General features: G+C 40.6%; 1 protein-coding gene across 2 annotated transcripts in view; it reads left to right on the top strand.

Annotated features, from left to right (window-relative positions):
• The window catches only part of KNTC1 (kinetochore associated 1), a 100043-nt gene that overhangs the window by 43030 nt on the left and 32638 nt on the right, over window positions 1-24375 (top strand). Inside the window, exons 23-43 of one of the 2 annotated variants that reach the window (XM_008005054.3) lie at window positions 1228-1284; window positions 1378-1479; window positions 3287-3406; window positions 3496-3639; window positions 4949-5047; window positions 6205-6308; window positions 6461-6560; window positions 7566-7700; window positions 8337-8456; window positions 10549-10621; window positions 11253-11320; window positions 13039-13319; window positions 14640-14812; window positions 15255-15352; window positions 16582-16720; window positions 17652-17708; window positions 18644-18807; window positions 19643-19747; window positions 21440-21568; window positions 22185-22301; window positions 24051-24160. In XM_008005054.3, the coding sequence (XP_008003245.3) occupies window positions 1228-1284; window positions 1378-1479; window positions 3287-3406; window positions 3496-3639; window positions 4949-5047; window positions 6205-6308; window positions 6461-6560; window positions 7566-7700; window positions 8337-8456; window positions 10549-10621; window positions 11253-11320; window positions 13039-13319; window positions 14640-14812; window positions 15255-15352; window positions 16582-16720; window positions 17652-17708; window positions 18644-18807; window positions 19643-19747; window positions 21440-21568; window positions 22185-22301; window positions 24051-24160 (2495 nt within the window). The remainder of the gene's footprint in view (window positions 1-1227; window positions 1285-1377; window positions 1480-3286; window positions 3407-3495; window positions 3640-4948; window positions 5048-6204; window positions 6309-6460; window positions 6561-7565; window positions 7701-8336; window positions 8457-10548; window positions 10622-11252; window positions 11321-13038; window positions 13320-14639; window positions 14813-15254; window positions 15353-16581; window positions 16721-17651; window positions 17709-18643; window positions 18808-19642; window positions 19748-21439; window positions 21569-22184; window positions 22302-24050; window positions 24161-24375) is intronic. The other variant, XM_073021190.1, reaches the window with a different exon arrangement.

Below are 24375 nucleotides of genomic sequence, written 5' to 3' on the forward strand. Positions count from 1 at the left end.
AAAAACAACCATGATTCAGAATGAGCTGTTTTCATTTGCAACAACGTAGATGGAACTGGAGATTATTATGTTGAGTGAAATAAGCCAGGCACAGAAAGACAAACATCACATGTTCTCACTTATTTATGGGATCTAAAAATCACAACAATTTAACTCATGGCCATAGAGAGTAGGAGGATGGTTACCAGAGGCTTGGAAGTGTTGTGGGTTGATGGGTGAGAGGTGGGGATGGTTAATGGGTAAAAAAATATATATTTAGAAAGAATGAGGCTGGGTGCGGTGACTCATGCCTGTAATCTCATCACTTCCGGAGGCTGAGGTGGGTGGATCACCTGAGGTCAGGCGTTTGAGACCAGTCTGACCAACATGGGGAAACCCTGTCTCTACTAAAAATACAAAAGTTAGGCGGGCATGGTGGCATGCACCTGTAATCCCAGCTACTTGGGAGGCTGAGGCGGTAGGATTGCTTGACCCAGGAGGTTGTAGTGAACCGAGATCCTGCCATTGCATGAGATCCAGCATGGGTGACGAGCAAAACCCTGTCTCAAAAAAAAAAAGAATGAATAAGACATACTATTTGATTACACAAGAGAGTCAATAATAGCTTAATTCTATATTTAAAAATAACTAAAACAGTGTCATTGGATTGTTTGTAACACGAAGGGGATGGACATCCCCTTCTCCATGATGTGATTGTTTCACATTGCATACCTGTATCAGCACATCTCATGTACTCCACAAGTATGTACACCTACTATGTACCCACCCACACACACACAAAAGACAGTCGTGGATAAGACGTTTATGGACAAATTAAATTTCTAAAGGAAAAAAAGAAATGGTGGAGGTTTGGCCGGGCGCGGTGGCTCAAGCCTGTAATCCCAGCACTTAGGGAGGCCGAGACGGGCGGATCACGAGGTCAGGAGATCGAGACCATCCTGGCTAACACGGTGAAACCCCGTCTCTACTAAAAATACAAAAAAAAAAAACTAGCCGGGCGAGGTGGCGGGCGCCTGTAGTCCCAGCTACTCCGGAGGCTGAGGCAGGAGAATGGCATGAACCCGGGAGGCGGAGCTTGCAGTGAGCTGAGATCCGGCCACTGCACTCCAGTCCGGGCTACAGAGCAAGACTCCGTCTCAAAAAAAAAAAAAAAAAGAAATGGTGGAGGTTTTTAGTTATATCAGTGATTATCCATTAAGACTTTTATTTTTAAATGATCTATTTCAGATAATTCTTGCAAAATGGTTGGAACAAGCAGCCAGGAACCTTGAATTAACTGATAAGGTAATACTGATTTAATTAACAGTAAAAAGACTTTTTGCACACTCCCAACAGTATAATACGTTGTTTGGAACTGTCTGTAATCTTTTTTTAAAGGCAAATTGGCCAGAAAATGGACTTCAATTGGCAGAGATATTTTTTACAGCAGAAAAAACAGACGAGTTGGGATTGGCATCTTCCTGGCATTGGATTTCCTTGGTATGATGTGGAGAACGGATTTTTAGTAATGAAACAGTCAGTTTACCTGAAAGGGTTTGTCCGCATGTATGTAAAGTATCTGAACATATATCAGCTTTTGTGTTCCTTTTTTTTGTTTTGTGCCTTTAAAATACATATGTAGGAAAAGTTGCTTTTTTTTTTGTTTCTAATATTTCTGTTACAACTTCAACCAATTTTATTTATTTATATATTTATTTGTTTATTATTTATTTTTGAGACAAGGTCTCACTCTGTTGTCCCAGCTGGAATGCAGTGGTGCAACCATAGTTCACTGCACCCTCAACTTTTGGGCTCAAGTGATCCTCCCACCTCAGCCTCCTGAGTAGCTGGGACTACAGGTGCGCATGACCATGCCCGACTGATTTTTGTAGTTTTTGTAAAGAAGGGGTTTTGCCACGTTGCCCGGGCTGGTCTTGAACTCCTGGGCCCAGGCGATCCACCCACCTGGGCGTCCCAAAGTGCTGAGATTATAGGTGTGAGCTACTGTGCCCAGCCCTCTCAACCGGTTTTTTTTTTTTTTTTTTTTTTTTTGAGATGGAATCTTGCCCTGTTGTCCAGGCTGGAATGCAGTGGTGCAGTCTCAGCTGGCTGCAACCACCACCTCCCAGGTTCAAGCAATTCTCCTGCCTCAGCCTCCCATGTAGCTGAGACTGCAGGCACCGCCACCATGCCTGGCTAATTTTTTTTTTGTATTTTTAGTAGAGATGGGGTTCCACCATGTTGGTCAGACTAGTCTTGAATTCCTGACCTCAGATGATCTGCCCTCCTCGTCTTCCCAAAGTGCTGGGATTGCAGGCATGAACCACTGCTCCTGGCCCCCTTCAACCTGTTTTAATGAACAGTTTTTCTCTATTGAACCAACCAAAAGGGGAGCTATATAAACATTCTGCTAAGTGGTATAATTGGGATTTTCTGCATTAGCAGCATTTCACAATCGTTTGAAAAATAAGATCTTAGCTGGGCATGGTGACTCACGCCTATAATCCCAGCACTTTGGGAGGAATCCGAGGCGGGCGGATCATTTGAGGTCAGGAGATCAAGACCAGCCTGATTAACATGGTGAAACCCCGTCTCTAGTAAAAATACAAAAACAATTAGCCAGGCCTGGTGGTGGGTCCCTGTAGTCCCAGCTATTTGGGAACCTGCGGCAGGAGAATCACTTAAACCTGGAGGTGGAGGTTGCAGTAAGCCGAGACTGTGCCACTGCACTCCTGCCTGGGTGACAGAGCATGACTCTGTCTGTCCCCCCGACCCCCCAGAAAAGAAAAATTAAGTCTTGATAGTACATTAGTATTAGTTTTTAAAGATTGTATCTATCAAGTCACCTTTTCTGTATAAGAGCTTTTTCCTCTTGCTGTAAAACATGATTTTTATCTTTTCCCTGTTAACTTTTATCAATATTGAAGGTTCTGTTCTTTGTATATAATTTTAGGAAATGTTATGCCTTTATATCTGGTTATGATACATAATCTCTATAGATAGATGGGACACTGAGCACTATCTAAATGATGCCGTGTACTAAGTATACTTGGGTTCTGAAAAAGTATTATACTAATATTCTTAATTTTTCTATTTTTAAGAGAAAGAAAATTTCTTTCAAATTCTGATCTATACTAATTTAGTTAAAATACTACAAAATTTAGAGCATAAGTTGGTTTAAACTTGCAGGTTTCCTCTTATGTGCATAACCAGGGTTATTTCTTATTTTATCTGAAATAATTCTGATTCTATTTTTCTCTTACACTTTTATTTTATATTGTTAACAACTTTAACACTTTTGTTTTAGAAGGATTATCAGAACACAGAGGAAGTATGTCAGCTGAGAACTTTGGTAAATAACTTGCGAGAGTTGATCACATTGCATAGGAAGTACAACTGCAAATTAGCCCTCTGTGATTTTGAGAAGGTAAAGTCCAGGGTCATAGGATTTATTTTGTATGTCAAGTTATGGGTGGAGTCTGTATTTATGCCATCTTTCTTTCCTTTGGCATCCAGGAAAACACAACCACCATAGTGTTCCGAATGTTTGATAAAGTGCTGGCCCCAGAGCTGATTCCCTCTGTCCTAGAGAGGTTTGTAAGAGTTTACATGAGAGAACATGACTTGCAAGAGGAGGAACTTCTGTTGCTGTATATAGAGGTAACTTTTCCTTTAGATCTAGTCTGATTTCTTGGATCTGTGCAGTGCAGCACTGCAGTAAATATTTAATTCTTTAAGGAATGTCATATGCTTTATCAGTAGGACTCATGCAGCATATTGAATTGGTTAAAAATGTGGGTTAATTCTGCTACTAATCATCTTGAGCAGAGTGGGGATACATTAGGACTGTGAATCCAGAAAATCTGAGACAGGTCTTAGTTAATTTAGGGAGTTTATTTTGCCAAAGTTGAGGATGCGCCCATGACACAGCCTCAGGAAGTCCTGAAGACATGTGCCCAAGGTGGTCCGGGCACATTTTGGTTTTATATATTTTAGGGAGAGACATGAGACATCCGTCAGCATATGTAAGAAGTACATTGGTTCGATCTGGAAAGGTGGGACAACTTGGAGCAAAGGCAGGAAGGCTCCAAGTGGGAGGGAGCTTCCAGGTCACAGATAGGTGATACAAAACGTTAAAATTCTTTTGAGTTTCTGATTAGCCTTTCCAAAGGAGGCAATCAGATAATGCAGCTATCTTAGTGAGCAGAGGGGTAACTTTGATAGAATGGGAGGCAGGTTTGCCCTAAGCAGTTTCCAGCCTGAGTTTTCCTTAGTGATTTTGGGGGCCCAAGATATTTCCCTTTCACAGTACTTTCTTCAGAGGGCTATTGTGAGATCACAGGAGCATGAGCTCAATAAATATTAGCAATTATTTCTTGTGGACATTATTAATGTGCTATAGTAATCTTATTTGTAGATTCTTCAAGAATATTTCATTCTTAAATTTTCTACACCATATAAAACTAAAGGCCCATTTTTTTTTGCAGTTTTGTATTTTTAGACCGTTATTCAACATTTATGACTAATTAGAATTTTTAGGGTTTTTTTCTTTTAACACATCTATCAAGGCCATGTAATATCTGTATCTAGCTTCATGTGGCATTTTTTTTTTTTTTTTTTTTTCTGAGATGGAGTCTCACTCTGTCACCCAGGCTGGAGTGCAGTGGCGCAATCTCAGCTCACTGCAAGCTCCGCCTCCCAGGTTTACATCATTCTCCTGTCTCAGCCTCCCGTAGCTGGGACTACAGGCGCCCGCCACCTCGCCCGGCTAGTTTTTTGTACTTTTTAGTAGAGACGGGGTTTCACCGTGTTAGCCAGGATGGTCTCTATCTCCTGACCTCGTGATCCGCCCGTCTCGGCCTCCCAAAGTGCTGGGATTACAGGTTTGAGCCACCACGCCTGGCCTATGTGGCATTTTTTAATGGGAATTTTTAATTTTTAAAAAACATACATGTTTATCCCTTTTTAGGATTTACTGAATAGATGCAGTTCAAAGTCCACATCACTCTTTGAAACAGCATGGGAAGCAAAGGCCATGGCAGTAATAGGATGTTTATCTGACACGGACGTAAGTAAATAGTGACCATTCGTGTTTCCCTTTTGAGCATTAAGTCTTTTCTGAAAACTTTTTTCTGTTCATAAAAGCAACATATATATGTTTTTGTTTGAGATGAGTCTGGCTATGTTGTCCAGGCTGGAATGCAGTGACATGATCATGGTTCACTACAGCCTCAACCTCCCTGGCTCAAGCAATCCTCACCTCGGCCTTCTGAGTAGTTAGGACCATAGGCGCGTGCCACTACATCCAGCTAATTTTTGTATTTTTTGTAGAGACAGGGTTTCCCAGGCTGGTCTTGAACTCCTGGGCTCAAGTGATCTGCCTGCTTTGTTCTCCTAAAGTGTCTGTTTTATTTAATTACAGAAAATAAAAAGTGAATGTTTACTCATTTCTACCCCCAGGGTAACCTCCATGGACAGTTGTATGCATATCTTTGCAGGCTTTTCTGTGGTTATGCAGACATGGAGACTTTTCTTTTTCAGTTATCGCCTGCAATGTGAGACATTTTTTAATATGTTGTAATATGCCTTTATTTTAACTTCGCACTGTTATTACCACTATAAAAGAGAAGTAAAATAATGAAAACTGTTTTTAAACCAGAGACTAAGGCTGGACACAGTGGCTCATGCCTGTAATCCCAGCACTTTTGGAAGCCAAGGCAGACAGATCGCCTGACCTCAGGAATTTGAGACCTGCCTGGGCAACATGGTGAAACCCCGTCTCTACAAAAAATACAGAAATTAGCCAGGTGTGGTGGTGCTCACCTGTAGTCCAAGCTATTTGGGAGGCTGAGGCAGGAGAATTGCTTGAACCCAGGAGGTGGAGTTTGCAGTGACCTGAGATTGCGCCACTGCACTCCAGCCTGGGCAATGGGAACATGACCCTGTCTCAAAAAAACAAAAAAAAACAGAAATTGTAAAGACCGTAGAAAGCAATAAAGCTATGTCTTAGCTTACAGCAGACAAAATACTCTTCTGAATTTTTCTGAATAGTCAAATTGTTCTCTGTATGTGAAAACTGAAGAAATAAATGGTTTTCCAGTGAGTAGATGAAATATTCTCAAACTACCATATGGTTGATGTAAGACCTCTGCTGATTAGACTGTGCTGTTCACTTGCATGTAAACCTGAGGGCTGTTCCTTGTCCACGCGTGCATCTTTTTGTAGCTCATATTTGATGCTGTGCTCAAGATCATGTATGCGGCAGTGGTTCCTTGGAGTGCAGCTGTGGAGCAACTGGTGAAACAGCACCTGGAAATGGACCATCCCAAGTAAGATTACAGTCTACCAAACAATGTTTTGCGCTCTGGAGAAACGTTGTGTTTCGAGTTGATGTTCATTTATGTTTCTATATGGTTTACTGTGTTCCGTAGTACTTCATAAAAAAGATAATCCATGTTAATATGGATAAATTTGCTTTCAGAGTCAAGTTATTACAGGAAAGTTACAAACTAATGGAGATGAAAAAACTTTTACGAGGCTATGGAATAAGAGAGGTAAATCTCTTAAACAAGGAAATAATGGTGAGTACACTCTTTGAAGAGTCTTTTTTCTCTTTTCTTTCATTTCTAGGGCAACATGGGAAACTCAATGAGGATTTTATGTTCTAGGAGGCTGATAGAGCTAGGTTTTTCCACTACGTTTCTTTTGTTAGATATGATGTTAATAAGGTGTTCAGTTATTTATGAGAGTATTTATTTTTTTTGACATGGAGTTTCGCTGTTGTTGCCCAGGCTGGAGTACAATGGCGCGATCTCAGCTCACTGCAACCTCCGCCTCCTGGGTTCAAGTGACTTTCCTGCCTCAGCCTCCCGACTAGCTGGGATTATAGGCATGCACCACCATGCCTGGCTAAATTTTTTTTGTGTTTTTAGTAGAGATGGGGTTTCTCTGTGTTGGTCAGGCTGGTCTTGAGCTCCTGACCTCAGATGATCTGCCTGCCTCGGCCTCCCATAGTGTTGGGATTACAGGTGCGAGCTACTGCACCTGGCCTTTTTATGAGAGTATTAAAGACACCAAATAGGCCAGGAGCAGTGGCTCACACCCATAATCCCAGCACTCTGGGAGCCCAAGGTGGGTGGATCATGAGGTCAAGAGATCGAGACCATCCTGGCCAACATGGTGAAACCCCGTCTCTACTAAAAATGCAAAAAAATTAGTAAGTTGTGGTGGCACATGCCTGTAGTCCCAGCTACTTGGGAGGCTGAGGGAGGAGAATCACTTGAACCCGGGAGGCGGAGGTTGCGGTGAACTGAGATTGCGCCACTGCACTTTAGCCTGGCAACAGAGGGAAAGGAGACTATCTTAAAAAAAAAAAAAAAGACACCAAATAGTAAATTAAGAAGTTATAGAAGAAAGAAGACAGGACTGTGGAATGATCAGAATATAAATCATGTTTTAATTTTTCATACAATTTAGTTTTTTGCTGCATTATTTTAATTTTTTGGCCACTTTGCTCTTATGAGCAAATGATTTCTTGGTTTTCTGTGAGTTTTATAACAAAGAAATGTTCATATTATCTGTTGCAGAGGGTGGTTAGATACATTCTCAAACAAGATGTCCCATCTTCTTTAGAAGATGCTTTAAAGGTGGCCCAAGCGTTTATGTTATCTGATGATGAGATCTACAGTCTAAGAATTATTGACCTGATTGATAGAGAACAGGTTTGTAAGTTTTATGTTGTCATTTCGTGTGGCTTCTTTGTTTCTGTGTTGTTGTTTTTTTTTTGAGACAGAGTCTCGCTCCATTGCCCAGGCTGGAATGCAGTGGCTGTGTTTCACCATGTTGGCCAGGCTGGTCTGAAACTCCCAACCTCAATCCACCCACCTCAGCCTCCCAAAGTGCTGAGATTACTGGTGTGAGCTACCGTACTCGGCCTATTGTGTGTTTAAATGTCATTATTTTTATATGATTCTATAACCATAGCAATGCCTAGGAATTAAATCTTTAGCATCTAGGATCGTATTTTACATTTATTTTATTGTTTTCTGTCATCAAAAATGGATTTTCAGCATCAGGATGGATAGCTGATGCATGCGGGGCTTAAAACGTGGTTGACGGGTTGATGGGCACAGCAAACCATCATGGCACGTGTAACAAGCCTGCACTTTCTGCATTTGTATCCTGAAACTTAAAGTCACATAAAATAAAAATGGATTTTCAGATTATTAAAACATTGAACCATAATCTATTTTTCCAAATGATGTATTTTCATCTTTAAATAGAAAAGAAAGAGGTAAGGCCACATGGTCCTTTGCAAATACCAGCTGTTTTTTCTTCCTTTCAAACCCTGTTTATAGGGTGAAGACTGTCTCCTTCTGTTGAAGTCTTTGCCTCCTGCTGAAGCTGAGAAAACTGCAGAAAGAGTCATCATATGGGCACGATTGGCATTACAAGAAGGGCCAGATCATTCTAAAGAGGTGACATTTTCACTAAGTAAAATATAAGTAAATCCAATTTTTATGGCTATTAATCAATAGGATAGAAAAGATGGACTTACACATATGAAGATCTGCCCTTCTCACTGCTCGGGTGGCCTAGTGAACACAATTCATGGGTAAATTTACTGCTGGTTTAAAAAAAAAAACAAAAAAAAATTGTGGCTGCCTTGGAGTGGCTGCTTGAGCCCACAGAGAATGACCTGGGAGCTGCAGGTTAGCGGGTGTCTCTGAGTACCTGTTGTACAGGAAAGGTTTCTGTAATGCCTTGCAATATAAACAATGTTTACTGTTATATAGGACATAATTATTGTCAAATAGTAATATCAGCTACAGAACCAATATACATCTATATAATCTTATAACATTGAAACTTAGAAATGGTTTTAAGACAGTTTACTTTTGTACAGATGAGGAATACTTGATTTTTCCAGGATAGTTGGATTCTTACTGATTTTTAATTTTTTCTTTTTTTTAATATTATATTTAGGAGATGAGGTCTTGGTGTGTTGCCCAGGTTGGTCTTGAACTCCTGAGTTTAAGTTCTTTTCTAGCCTTAGCCTTCCAAGTAGCTGGGTTTACAGGCATGTGCCACCATGCCCAACAGTTGGGTTTTTTTTCTTTTCTTTTCTATTTTGAGACAGAGTTTTGCTCTGTTGCTCAGGCTGGAGTGCAGTGACACGATCTCGGCTCACTGCAACCTCTGCCTCCCAGGTTGAAGCGATTCTCCTGCCTCAGCTGGTAGTAGCTGGGATTACAGGTGCCCACCACCACACCTGGGTAATTTATGTATTTTTACTAGAGACAGGTTTTACCATGTTGGCCAGGCTGGTCTCAAACTCCTGACACCAAGTGATCTGCCCATCTCGGCCTTCCAAAGTGCTAGGATTACATGTGTGAGCCACCACACCTGGCCAACAGTTGGGTTTTTAAACCCCTAAGGATAGATACCTCCCAACTTCTCTCTTCTCTCAGTCCATTTCAGTAATGTTTTTTCCTGTTGAAAAATGAAGTTGTTGTTTTTTTAAACACCTAATATTTACTATGCAATAGGTTAAGTTAAATAGCTATTTCTTGTTCATAACAAAGGTGTGAAGTAGTTCCTGTTGTTGTCTCCTTATATATTAAGTTCGAAAACTAAAATATTAAGGTAAATGACTTTTTTCCAAGGTTGTTAGAAAGGGGCAGAACCTCAGCTCAAACTGTCTAATACCATAGTCTGTATTCTTAACTACCAGTTTGAATTGCTCCCGTTATGAAACTGCTTGAATTTTTTTATTGGCGAGGCACTTACTAAACATTTTACATATATCATGTCTTTTAATTAAAGCATCTCCTTTTTTTCCTTCTCTTTTTTTTTTTTTTTTTTTTTTTGAGATGGAGTCTTGCTCTGTCGCCCAGGCTGGAGTGCAGTGGCTGGATCTCGTCTCACTGCAAACTCCGCCTCCTGGGTTCACGCCATTCTCCTGCCTCAGCCTCCCGAGTAGCTGGGACTACAGGTGCTCGCCACCTCGCCCGGCTAGTTTTTTGTATTTTTTAGTAGAGACGGAGTTTCACCGTGTTAGCCAGGATGGTCTCGATCTCCGGACCTCATGATCCGCCCATCTCGGCCTCCCAAAGTGCTGGGATTACAGGCTTGAGCCACCGCGCCTGGCCTTTTCCTTCTCTTAAATTTTTTTTTTAAAATAATCACTGGAAGGTAGTGGTTATTATATTAGACTTCTGTTCTCTAGGCCATTTTTTAGACTTCTGTTCTTTTTAACGTTTCCAAATGTTTTTTCAAATAATAAATAACTCTAAAAGAGAATAAGGATCTGTTAATCGTAATGTAGTTGAAAGGTTATTTGGGAGAGTTGCATATTCTTTGGTATTTCTAAATCATATATCCAGGAGTTCATACTGGAGTTTTTCAGGTCTACCCTGTGTAACGCTCATTAACGATCCATTTCTCAGCTGCCCAACTCCTCCATGATTGTTTTTTCTGCTTCTGTGGTTTTTGTGTATTTGTATATGTACTACTGAATTGGTCAGAAAAGGAAGTAGATTTTGTTTCGCTTTATTTATTTATTTTTAGGGCAAGGCCTGGAGAATGTCTGTAGCGAAGACATCCGTGGACATTCTTAAGATACTATGTGACATTCAGAAAGGTAGCTTTTATTTCTGTTTTCTCATCTCAGTTTTGTTCCAAAGCTCATCCTCTTCAGAAAGAGGCATCAGTGATAACTCTCACCACACCCACAGTTTTTCTGGTTCTGATTGTCTTTATTGATCTTACCCATTTTGCTTCATGAAGTCTTTCTTCCTTTATTCCTTTATCAGCAATGTAAGAATAGACGCATGCAAAATCAACCTATCATTTCTTTATATGTTCACTTACTATTTAGTGCTAGACTAGATTTCCTTAGTGTCTCGCACTCATTGCTCATTTTTCTCATTTATTGGTTGCTTATGATGGTGGGGAGAAGCCATTTGAACTGAAAGTTAAATAAAACAGTTAAGAAAGTAACTTTCCAGGGAAAAAAAAGAAGCTACAATTTACTTCAGAAAAATAACTTTTTTGTAACTCATAAACTTCTGTTTTCTACCTCCGGAAAGAATAATTAGATTTTTTTCAAATTAGATCTCTTTTTGTACTTAGTTACTATATATTATCATCTGAGAAGAACTACTGAAGACTTGAGATGAGAGAACCAAAGCTAATTAAAATTTCTTCTCTTTAAAATTCTGATAATATGAGAATTTGCATGTCTGCTATAACTTTTAAAAATTTAATTACAGACAATCTGCAGAAGAAGGACGAATGTGAAGAAATGTTGAAACTGTTTAAAGAGGTTGCTAGCTTACAGGTAAACATATCGAGCCATGTTAAACATTATTGCTTGACCAGTCAGTGCATTTGTCCCTCCTTAAAGTTTTCTGCATGGCTGGGTGCGGTGGCTCACCCCTGTAATCCCAGCACTTTGGGAGGCTGAGGTGGGCGGATCACAAGGTCAGGAGATCGAGATCATCCTGGCTAACATGGTGAAACCCCGTCTCTACTAAAAATACAAAAATTTAGCCAGGTGTGGTGGCACGCACCTGTAGTCCCAGCTGCTCAGGAGGCTGAGGCAGGAGAATTGCTTGAAACCAGGAGGCGGAGATTGCAATGAGCTGAGATTGTGCCACTGGACTCCAGCCTGGGTGACAGAGCAAGACTCCATCTCAAAAAAAAAAAAAGTTTTTTGCTCTAGCCTTTGGGGACTGGAGATACTGGTTTTCCTTCTCTCTCTCTCTCTCTCAACAGCTGTATTGAGATGTCATTTACATACCACATAATTCATCCATTTTATGCAATTCAATGATTTTTTTGGTATGTTGTATTATTAATTTATTTTTATTTTTGTTTTTTTTTTTGAGACAAAGTCTCACTCTGTTGCCCAGGCTGGAGTGCCGTGGCACAATCTCAGCTCACTGCAGATTCTGCCTCCTGGATTCAAGAGATTCTCCTGTCTCAGCTTCTCGAGTAGCTGAGACTCCAGGTGTGCGCCACCACACCTAGCTAGTTTTTATATTTTTAGTAGAAACGGGGTTTTGCCATGTTTGCCAGGCTGGTTTCAAACTCCTGGCCTCAAGCGATTTGCCTGCCTCAGCCTCCCAAAGTATTGGGATTATAGGCGTGAGCCACCGTGCCTGGATGCATTATTAATTTTTAATTTTGTTAAAATACTTATAACAAAATTTTCCATGTTAACAGTTATTTTGTTTGTAATTCAGTGGTATTAATTACATTCACAGTGTTGTGCGGCCATCACCTCTATCTACTTTTTCATCACCCTGAGCAGAAACTCTAACCGTGAAACAATGATTCCCCTTTCCCCTCTTCTGCCAGCCCCTGGTTATCTCTACTTTCTGTCACTGTGAATTTGCTTATTCTAGCTATTTCATATAAGTGGAATCATACAGTTAAGCATGTAAAGGTGTCCTGTGACCCAAAAATTTGAGACCTGCTGTAAATAGCTTTTTCTGTGAAAAGCATCTGGAGGCCGGGCACAGTGGCTTATGCCTATAATCCCAACGCTTTGGGAGAATGAGGCTGGAGGATCACTTGAGCTCAGGAGTTTGAGACTAGCCTGGGCAACATAGTAAGACCTTGTCTCTACTAAAAATAACAAAAATTAGCTGGGCGTGGTGATGTGTGCCTGTAGACCCAGCTACTTTGGAGGCTGAAGCGAGAGGATGGTGTGAGACTAGGAGGCGGAGGCTACAGGAGCTGTGTTTATACCCCTGCACTCCAGCCTGGGCAACAGAGTGAAACCCTGCCTAAAAATAAGTGAATGAATGGATGGATGAAAACAACTGGGAACTACTTGGCCGAGGTGGGGAGGGGAGGAGGGCACAGGTCGAAAAACTACCCATCAGGTACTATGCTGGGTGATGGGATCAGTTGTGCTTCAAGCCTCAGCATCACACAATATACCCAGGTGTACCCCTGAATCTAAAGTAAAAGTTAAAATTATTTTTAAAAAAACCAAAGAACTATAGATTAAACAGACTTGGGACTTTGTCTTGCTTACCTTTGCTACAGGAGAACTTTGAGGTCTTTCTTTCATTTGAAGATTATAGCAATCGTTCCCTGGTAGCAGATCTCCGTGAGCAGCACATTAAAGCTCACGAAGTTGCACAGGTGAAACACAAACCCAGGAGCACCCCAGAGCCCATAGCTGCTGAGATGCGGAACCCAAGCATGGAATCAAAGCTGCACAGACAGGCATTGGCCCTGCAAGTGTCCAAGCAAGAGCTGGAGGCAGAGCTGACCTTGAGAGCCTTAAAAGACGGGAACATCAAAACAGCACTGAAAAAATGCAGGTGACATTCCAGGTCCCTGAATTGCATAGCTTCTCTGAAAGTAAATTGCTGCTAGACGCAGTGGCTCACGCCTGTAATCCTAGCACTTTAGGAGGCTGAGGCGGGCAGATCACAAGGTCAGGAGATCGAGACCATCCTGGCTAACATAGTGAAACCCTGTCTCTACTAAAAATACAAAAAATTAGCCAGGCGTGGTGGAACGTGCCTACAGCCCCAGCTACTAGGGAGGCTGAGTCAGGATTGTGGCAGGTTGCAGTGAGCCAAGATCGCACCACTACACTCCAGCCTGAGCGACAGAGCGAGACTCCGTCTCAAAAAAAAAAAAAAGAAAGAAAGTAACAATTGCCTGATTTCTTTCTTCAGTCATAAGGGGAGGGCCAGTAACACTCTTTTTTCACAGAAGCGATTCTTGATTTCTCACCCTCAGAGCGTATTTTTGGCCTCGGTGTCAGAAAGTAGTAGCATAAAAGGCAAGTAAGCAATACTGCAGAGTTCGGTAACATAACCATTAAATTTAGGTTACTGTGCACTTCAGCAGCAAACGGTATCCTTAGTCATTTGAAAAACAGGCTGGGGCCAGGTGTGGCGACTCACGCCTGTAATCCCAGCACTTTGGGAGTCAGAGGCGGGTGGATCACTTGAGGTCAGGAGTTCAAGACCAGCCTGGCCAACACTGTGAAACCCTGTCTCTACTAAAAATACAACTATTAGCTGGGTGTGGTGGTGGGCACCTGTAATCCCAGCTACTCGGGAGGATGAGGCAGGAGAATTGCTTGAACCTGGGAGGTGGAGGTTGCAGTGAGCCGAGATCGTGCAATTGCACTCCAGCCTGGGCGACAGAGTGAGACTCAGTCTCAGAAAAAGAAAAACAGGCTGGGCGCAGTGATTCACACCTGTAATCCCAGCAATTTGGGAGGCCAAGGCAGGAGGATTACTTCAGCCCAGGAGTTTTGAGACCAGCCTGGGCAACATAGTGAGAACTCATCTCTACAAAAAAAAAAAATTAAAAATTAGCCAAGTGTGGTGGCACACACCTGTAGTCTCAGCTACTTGGGAGGCTGAAGTGGGAAGATTGCTTGACCCTGGAGGTTGAGGCTACAGTGAGCCATGATTGTGCCACTGCACTCCTGCCTAGGCGGTAGGGCTAGACCCTGTCTCAAAATAACAAAGGAAAGAAAAGAAAAACTACACTATATACCATGAGAACATTTAAAAGACATTTAATGTGTTGATGGTGGTGGTGATATATTAATCCAAGAAAGGCACATGCGTTTACTTTCAGTGTGAGTTGTAACTACCAATACTTTCTTTCTTCCAAAGAGACTTGTTTAAGTATCACTGCAATGCTGATACTGGGAAATTGCTGTTTCTGACGTGTCAGAAGCTTTGTCAGATGTTGGCTGATAATGTCCCAATGACAGTGCCTGTGGGACTGAGTCTTCCTTCCGTGATACATGATCTAGCATGCCAAGCTGCCACCATTTGCAGTCCAGGTGACAAGATTTATAAAATATGTAGTTTTATATTCTCTGGTTCATTTCACACTTGTCTCCCAAATGCTGTCTCTTTACAATTGGGCATCATGGTTATCAGACTAGAGATAGTATCTGCGTTTTACGAAGGGATGCTTATAATTGATTCTCTTTGAGGATTATTGTTTGGAAGTATTCAAAATATTAACAATGTCATTTCTGACTGTTGACATTACTCACTTTCATAGGATTATGAAATTCCTTGCCTCCCATATCTGATCTTATTTTCAAGCCAACCTTGAGAAAAAGGTTTAACTTTTTAAGGTAGTCAAAACTATATGGAACCTTTCTATCTGCATTGCGGCTTTCCTTAGAATTTTAAATGGTAATTATAAAAAGGTTGTTTTCATTATCCTAAAGACATGAAATATGAGTTTAATGATTTTTCTCCATTTTGTTTCAGATTTTTTACTAGATGCTTTAGAACTGTGTAAACATACTTTAATGGCTGTAGAACTTTCTAGACAGTGCCAAATGGATGACTGTGGAATCCTCATGAAAGTAAGTTACTTTTGAGTTTTGTCCTTAAATCCCGGGCAACCCATGATGCACTGTTTTTTTTGTTTGTTTGTTTTGTTTTTTTTGTTTTTGAGACAGGGTTTTACTCTGTCACCCAGGCTGGGGTGCAGTGGCATGATCAAGGCTTACTGAAGCCTTGAACTGGGTTTAAGCAGTCCTCCCACCTCAGCCTCCTGAGTAGCTGGGACTACAAGTGTGTGCCACCACATCTGACTAATTTAAAAAAAGGTTTTTTTTGTAGAGACAGCGTCTTACCATGTTGCCTAGGCTGGTCTTCAATTCCTGGGCTCAACTGATTCCCCCACCTCAGCCTCTCAAAGTGCTGGGATTACAGGCATGAGCCACACTGCACCTGGCCCGTTTTTTAATCATTTGCAAAGTTTATGAAAATACTGAATCCATCTCTTATATTTTCTTACCCTAGACTGGAAAACAACATAAGGGCGTGAGGCCACTTCTCTGTTCCAGTCACTTAATTGGCTTTAATTTGCACCAGCTTTCAAAACATTGGGCCTCCAGCAAGGCCGGCCTCCAGCAAGGCCTCCCTCGACATTGTCCGTCTGTTAGAGTTTAACTTAAATTGAAATTTCTATAAGCCATAGACCAGAAGAAACACAATATGTGTGGTAGTATCTGGCCACCCATGCTGTTTGGCTCTAGGCCAGATGTGATGGCTGACGCCTTATAATCCCAGTACTTTGGGAGGCCAAGGTGGAGGGATTATTTGAGCCCAGGAGTTCAAGACCAACCTGGGCAACACAGTGAGACCTCATCTCTTATAAGTTTAAAAATTAAAATAAAGGACAGGTGTGGTGGCTCATGCCTGTAATCACAACACTTTGTGAGGCCAAGGTGGGTGGATCACTTGAGGTCAGGAGTTCAAGACCAGCCTAGCCAACATGGTGAAACCCCATCCCTACTGAAAATACAAAAACTAGCCAGGCGTGGTGGTGCAAGTCTGTAATTCCAGCTTCTCGGGAGGCTGAAGCACAAGAATCGTTTGAACCTGGGAGGCAGAGGTTGCAGTGAGCCGAGATCACACCTTTGCACTCCAGCCTGGGCCACAGAGTGAGACTCTGACTCAAAAAAATAAATAAATAAAATAAAATAAATTGTTTGGCTCTAATAGATCTGATTCTGCTTGCTGAAGATGGTTACCTGTGTTGTGCAGCGTACTGACTCCTCTCTTTTTTGTGTGATTTGGCACCTAGGCCTCTTTTGGGACACATAAAGATCCATATGAAGAGTGGTCTTACAGTGACTTCTTCAGTGAAGATGGAATTGTTCTTGAGTCACAGATGGTGCTTCCGGTGATTTATGAATTGATTTCATCTCTTGTGCCTCTAACTGGTAAATCTTATTTGTGTCATTATTTTCTGTATATTTCTGCCTTATGTAAATTTAAACTAGAGGTTTGGAGCTAGAACTACACATAGTAATGTGGGTGAACCTTATAGGCATAATGTAGAGCTAAAGAAGCAGATACAAAAGAATAAATACTGTGTGGTTTCATTTATGTAAAGTTCAAACACAGGCTAGGACTAAGCTAGTGCTGTTTCAAGTCAGGGCAGTGGTTACCCTTGGGGGTGGGAAAGGGGAAGGAGGGGACTGGGGAGCTGGCCGTGTTTTGTTTCTTGTTTTGTTTTTTTGTGTTGGTTTTTTTTGGAGACGGAGTCCTGCTCTGTCACTCAAGCTGGAGTGCAGTGGTATGATGTTGGCTCACTGCACCTTGCCTCCTCGGTTTAAGCAATTCTTGTGCCTCAGCCTCCTGAGTAGCTGGAATTATAGGCTCATGCCACCACACCCGGCTAATTTTGTATTTTTAGTAGAGATGGGGTTTCACCATGTTGGCCAGGCTGGTCTCAAACTCCTGACCTCGAGTGATCTGCCCACCTCAGCCTTCAAAAGTGCTGTGATTACAGGCGTGAGCCACTGTGCCTGGCCGATACTCTGTTTCTTGATCTGGATGCCGCTCCTTCAGGCTGTGGACGTTTATCAGGTTATACACTTACCTGTGCATTTTCCTGTGTGTATTTATTTATTTTTAAAGCAGCAGTTTACTTTGAACTTTTTTTATAATCGTGAAATATTTACACATCTGTGAGTGTATGTGCTGTGTGAGGGTTATTTTCTTTAGTGTTATTTATGTATTTATTAGTTGTATAAATTTAAGGGGTCCAAGTGTTATTTTGTTACATGGATATATTGCATAGTGATGAAGTCTGGGCTTTTGGTGTGGCCATCTATTTAGTATTATTTAATGTTTTATTATCTTTTGTAGAAAGCAAGAGATATCCCTTGGAGTCTACTAGTTTGCCATACTGCTCCCTTAATGAAGGTATTTGGCATCAGAAATATATAGCATTCTATTAAGATTTCTTCCCCTTTTTTTTTTTTTTTTTTGAGACAGAGTCTTGATCTGTTGCCCAGGAGTGCAATGGCACGCCAATTGCGGCTCACTGCTGCAACCTCTCTACCTCCCGGGTTCAACAGTTGTCCTGCCTCGGCCTCTCAAGTTGCTGGGATTACAGTCGTGTGCTGATTATTTTGTATTTTTAGTGGAGACAGGGTTTCACCATGTTGGCCAGCCTGGCTTGAACTCCTGACCTCAGGTGATCCACCTCAGCCTCCCAAAGTGCTAGGATTACAGGCGGGAGCCACCATGTCCGGCTTCAAGATTTCTTAATAGAAAGATATGGTGGTGTGCTCCTGTGGTCGTGGTTACTTGGGAGGCTGAGGTGGGAGGATCTCTTGAGCCCAGGATGTCAAGGCTGCAGTGAGCTATGATGGCACTACTGTACTCCAGCCTGGGCAGCAGAGGACCCTATCTCTAAAAAACAAAAAATCGTAGTTCTAGAAATTTCTTGAAATTCTAAATATGAATGTGATTTAATATCCTTAATGTAATTGTTTATTTTTTTTTACATTGTTATTTGTCTAAAAGTTAGTAGATTATGTGATTTGGCTCATAGTGTTAACTTCTATGAATTTGTTTATAAATTTTTATCTTTCAAATGGAGAAATGATTTTTCTTCAGCTAAAAATTTAAACATCTCAATTAAAATAGGCAAGTTACAATCAAAGTATCTCATTAACTAGTGAACTTAGTTATTTTCTGGTTTAAGTCAAGCCTCATGTTAACTAACTTTGAGAACAAACTATGTGACTGTTACCTGTATTGAAGAAGTAGGCTGTCCCTGAAAACAGTTTTCAATAATAGGATCTTTCTTTGTTTAAAAAATCTAAATATTAAAATACTTTATCACTCTGCAGGAGATGGCCTTGTTTTACCTGTTATAAATTCCATCTCTGCCCTGCTTCAGAATCTTCAGGAATCTAGCCAGTGGGAGCTGGCCCTAAGATTTGTGGTTGGTTCATTTGGTACCTGTCTTCAGCACTCTGTGTCAAACTTCATGAATGCCAGTTTGAGTGAAAAGGTAGAGCTTCAAGAACAAATACTTTGACTTGGGGTGAATATAGATGTAAAAGCACTAACAAAGGAATTTGGAGTCCACGTTTTTCTACTGTCTTTGTAGCAAGGAAATTGATAATTCGTCAGATTTAAGAACATTTGTTGAGCATCTCTTAAGATTCTGGTGTGGAAATAAGGTGCCTGCACACATTTTCATACTCATTCTTTACAACAGCCCTGGAGTTTCCGGTTTACAAATGTGTAAACTCAGATTCAGGGAGGTGGAATAAGTTACACAAGGTTTTATATTGTAGTAGTAAGTCTTCACACTCTAAGTTCAGTGCAGTTTCCACTATACCACATTTGCTCAAAATATCTGCTGTTAATTTTGTTATCACCTAAATGGCCAAATTATTGTAATTACTTCTGAGAGTATCACTGAGTATCATTGAAGAGATTCTGGAAGACTAACTGTTGATAACTTGCTTATGAAGCTGGGCCTCAGAGGGAGTTGTCTTCATTTCTACTACTCTGTTGATACGTATTACATGCTGGTTCTTTTTTAATGAACTGTATTGAGGTATAGTTTTCAAAATTAAAATGCATGTTTTAAGTGTATCAACCAATGTATTCACCTTGTCACCAACACCACAGTGAAGACTTAGGGTATTTTTAATGCTTCCTCTTTGCTCCCTCCCAGTCAATCCCCCACCCCCAGACACAACTTTCTATCACTGTAGATTAAGTTCTGATACTTTTTGGATATAATGATGAATTTTCAAAGTTCCTTAATATTTGAAAAAATTTTCAGAATGATACCTAGAACTAGACCTAAATATTTTTTTGTTCTTTTCTGAAAGTTACTTGGAGAGACTGCATTAGTTAAATCAAGGCGTGTTGTTATGGAATTGAAAGAAAAAGCTGTTATATTTATCAGGGAAAATGCTACAACACTACTACACAAAGTAAGTATTTGTTCTTGGTAAAAATTTTGGGTTTTTTTGCCTTTTACCTTGGTTAACTGCATATGACTCAATAGTTTATGATTCAGTACAGTAGTGTTTTACTATTCAAAAACTTCAAGAAACTATATTATAGCTAATCAGTTGTATTTTTATTATGGTAATTGACATGCTATAGAGCTTTTATGAAATAGTAGTCCGTCTTGTCCACTGTCATCTCCTTATTTTAGTTACTTATATTTATATTTATTTATTTTTTAGAGATGAGGTTTTTCTCTGTCACCCAGGCTGGAGTGCAGTAGTATGATCATAGCTTGCTGCAGCCTTGAACTTCTGGGCCCAAGCGATCCTCCTGCCTCAGGCTCCCGAGTTACTGAGATTACAGGCATGAGCAACTGTGCCCCACTCTGTAGTTATTTATTTTACAGATTAAAGCGTTCCAATGATCCTTTTACTTACTTCTATTCCAGAAATCCTAATTTTCCATTACCCTTTATTTTTTAAAAGATTCGAATAGACTTTTGATGAAAATATAGTTGCATCAGGCATTTAATTTTCATTTGCCAGATTACTTCTTTAAAAAAAATTTGGGTTTTTTTTGGAGACAGGGTCTCACTCTGTCTAGGCTGCAGTGCAGAGACACCATCATAGCTTACTGCAGCCTTGAACTCATGGGCTCAAGCAGCCCTCCTGCTACTCAGCCTCCTGTGTATCTGGGGCTGCTGGTGCGCCCCCATGCCTAGCTAATTTTTGAAGTTTTTGTAGAGAGAGGTCTCACTGTGTTGCCCAGACTGGTCTTGGACTCTTGGCCTCAAATAATCCTTCTACCTTGGTCTCCTGAAATGCTGGAAGTACAGGCATGATATTGTGCCCAGGTCCCCAAATTTTTTTTTTTTTTTTTTTTTAAATAGAATCTCGCACTCTTGTCCAGGCTGGAATGCAGTGGCACGATCTTGGCTCACTGCAAGCTATGCCTCCTGGGTTCATGCCGTTTTCCTGCCTCAGCCTCCCTAGTACAGGCGCCTGCCACCATGCCTGGCTAATTTTTTGTATTTTTGGTAGAGACGGGGTTTCACCGTGTTGACCAAGATGGTCTCGATCTCCTGACCTCGTGATCCATCCACCTCGGCCTCCCAAAGTGCTGGGATTACAGGCATGAGCCACCGCACCTGGCCCAAATTTTTTTGTTTGGAGATAATTTCAAAGTTTCAGGAAAATTTTAAGAATAGTACAAAGATCTCTGGTATACCCTTTATTGCTTTATCATTTTCTGGCATGCTCTCTCTTTCTCTCTTTTTCTATTTATATATAAAATCATTTGATATTTTGTATGTATTTTTTCTATTTAGGAATAAGTTACATACCTTATGGCTCTTTACCCCTAAATATTTCAGTGCCCTATAGAACTTGTAGTTGCTTTCCTTACTCTTTGGATAGTGATAAAGGACGTTAAACAGAAGCAAACATATTAGAACTATTTTACTATAACTTTTCATGAAATACTTGTTCTTTCATAGTGTATATAATTCAATTTAGTGATAAACCTCAAGACACTTAATTCTGTTTTTTTTCTTTAAAAAGTTTTTTTAATTATAAATTAAAATTCTTCCTATTTGTATTTCTGCCCTTTGTAAACAAAGTTAATTCTGTTTTGATTGTGAAGAATTTGCTTCTTTTGCTGCTTTCTTCCCATAGGTATTTAATTGTCGCTTGGTAGATCTTGACCTGGCGTTGGGTTACTGCACTCTCTTACCTCAAAAAGATGTGTTTGAAAATCTCTGGAAGCTCATAGATAAAGCATGGCAGAATTACGACAAAATCTTGGTATGCCCTAACGAAGCACATCTTCAATTCTTGAAGTATTCAGGATTTGAGGGGAGAAATGAAGTTGACTTTGCCACCTGGTTGTAAAGGTTTAGTAGAATAAATGTTGAGCTAACTTGTGATTTCTACCAACTTCTGCTTGACTGGTGACATACTGTTGCCTGTATATGCAAGTTATAAGCATTGTTCAACCCAAAGAATTACAGTTTTTTAATTTCTTAAAATCTGTGTACACCCTTAGAACCTCAAATCTTATTTTGGTTTAGTTGAAACCCTAGACCCATGAATCAGTTTATTTTTGTAGGATAAGTTTAATAGATAGAAAACTTCTCTTAGATATTGTGTTAAAATTTGCCTTTTATGGGGATTTTCTTGCAAGATAACTAAAATTTGGCCTTTTATTATAAAGGAAAGCCAGGCTAAATGTATAGCATTATACGAAAAACTGAATTACCTAAATATTACATAAGAAGTAACAACTGTGTACAAAATAATATGTAACATTCTACATGGTTATCACAAAGAAAGTTATGATTTTTGTTGGGTTTCATCTAAAAGGTGTTATAAGAATATATTCTACTTATGATTGAACTTTAATTCTATTTTAATTTTTTAGGCAATATCTCTGGTGGGCTCTGAGCTGGCAAGTCTCTATCAGGACATAGAAATGGGGCTTAAGTTCCATGAACTCAGTACTGATGCCCAGTGGGGCATTCGTCTTGGTAAACTTGGTGTGAGTATTCTTTGTACTGCTGTCATCAATTCTGATAATTACCCACTTGGAAAATTTAAAACAAAGATCTTGTCCTTTACTTTTGGGAAGACAGTGTATGTGTACTGCCTCATACATTTTATTAAGTACACACATAGGTGCTTTCAAAGAAATAAGCAACTTTTTGCCTCATTTCCTTTTTTCTGTATTTTTAAGAAAATTAAAAGGGGCCTGACATTTTCAGCTGCTTAACTTTCTCATTTATAGGTATATATCTAGTATCAATTGACATTTATGCTATTTCGGGCCTAGCCTTTAGCCTCATACTTTTGTTTTCTGCTGCTGTTATTTAAAGATAATATTAAAATGTATATACAGCTATACCATGCTTTAAGAACTCCTAGAAGGGGGAAAGTAAATGGCCTTTTTTTATTTTTTTATTTTTGAGATGGAGTCTTGCTCTTTTGCCAGGCTGGAGTGCAGTGGTGTGATCTCAGCTCACTGCAACATCCGCCTCCCGGGTTCAAGTAATTCCCCTGCCTTAGCCTCCCGAGTAGCTGGGACTATGGGCACGCACCACCACGCCCATCTAATTTTTTGTATTTTAGTAGAGACAGGGTTTCACCATGTTGGCCAGGATGGTCTCCATCTCTTGACCTCGTGATCCACCCACCTCGGCCTCCCAAAGTGCTAGGATTACAAGCGTGAGCCACCGCGCCCAGCCTTGGCCTTTATTTTTGACACTGTGAAAGGACAGGCAGGGCAGGCGCGGTGGCTCATGCCTGTAATCCCAGCATTTTGGGAGGCCAAGGCAGGCAGATCACGAGGTCAGGAGATGGAGACCATCCTGGCTAACATGGTGAAACCCTGTCTCTACTAAAAATACAAAAAAAAAAAAATTAGCTGGGCGTGGTGGCGGGTGCCTGTAATCCCAGCTACTCGGGAGGCTGACAGGAGAATGGCGTGAACCCAGGAGGCGGATGTTGCAATGAGCCGAGATCGTGCCACTGCACTCCAGCCTGGGCAACAGTGAGACTCTGTCTCCAAAAAAAAAAGAAAAAGAACAAGCAAAACCCAGTTTTCTTTTTCTTTTCTTTCCTTTTTTTTTTTTTTTTTTTTTTTTTGAGACAGAATCTCACTCTGTCACCCAGGCTGGAGTGCAGTGGCATTATCATGGCTCATTGCAGCCTCAACCTCTAGGGCCCAAGTGATCCTCCCAACTTAGCCTCCTGAGTAGCTGGGACTACAGTCATGCACCACCATACCCAGCTAATTGTTTTGTAGTTTTTGTAGAGACAGAGTTTCCATGTTGGCCAGGCTGGTCTCGAACTCCTGACCTCAAGTGATCTACCCGCCTCAGCCTCCAGTGCTGGGATTATAGGCTTTAGCCAAAACCCTGTTTTCTTTACCAAAAATATAAGACATTTTACTTGCGAACAGTTGACTTATCAGGAAGGTAACCAGTACAGAAATGCTATATGTTTTGAAGCTTAATTCTTCTGCAGTAATGGAACTGGTGTTCTGTTGACATTAACAATCAAACTTTTCAGATGAAGAGGCAATGGTTAGGATGACTAAGGAGTTTCGGACCCAAGTACACCTGAAATCTCAGAATGATGGCTGGGTTGGGTAGTGTGAAGTTGGAGGAGCTATAGACAAATGTTTCTTTTTAAAAAGGATACTAAGAAGGCAAGTCATCATGTTGCCCTTACTCTGATACATTTCAGTGTAGAGGATTTTTTTGGTTTATTTTGTTCTTTTTTTTTCTAGATTTCTTTTCAACCAGTTTTCAGGCAACATTTTCTCACCAAGAAAGACCTCATTAAAGCTCTTGTGGAGAATATAGATATGGACACAAGCCTCATTCTGGAATATTGCAGGTAATTCTTTAAACATTAATGGTATTTTTGCTGTTAACAAAATGGTAATCCCTATTGCAAGAATACAGTAATAACGATGATTATTTTACAAGGTCCATGGACCTCTGATATTTTCTTTTGCTCATTCCCAAACTGAGTAAATATGAAGTCAGATTAGAGTCTCTTATGATATCACCATTTAAATTCACCATTTAGTGTTTCCCAAACTTGTCTCC

The sequence above is a fragment of the Chlorocebus sabaeus genome, chromosome 11 (genome assembly GCF_047675955.1).
Source record: "Chlorocebus sabaeus isolate Y175 chromosome 11, mChlSab1.0.hap1, whole genome shotgun sequence".
NCBI lineage: Eukaryota > Metazoa > Chordata > Mammalia > Primates > Cercopithecidae > Chlorocebus > Chlorocebus sabaeus.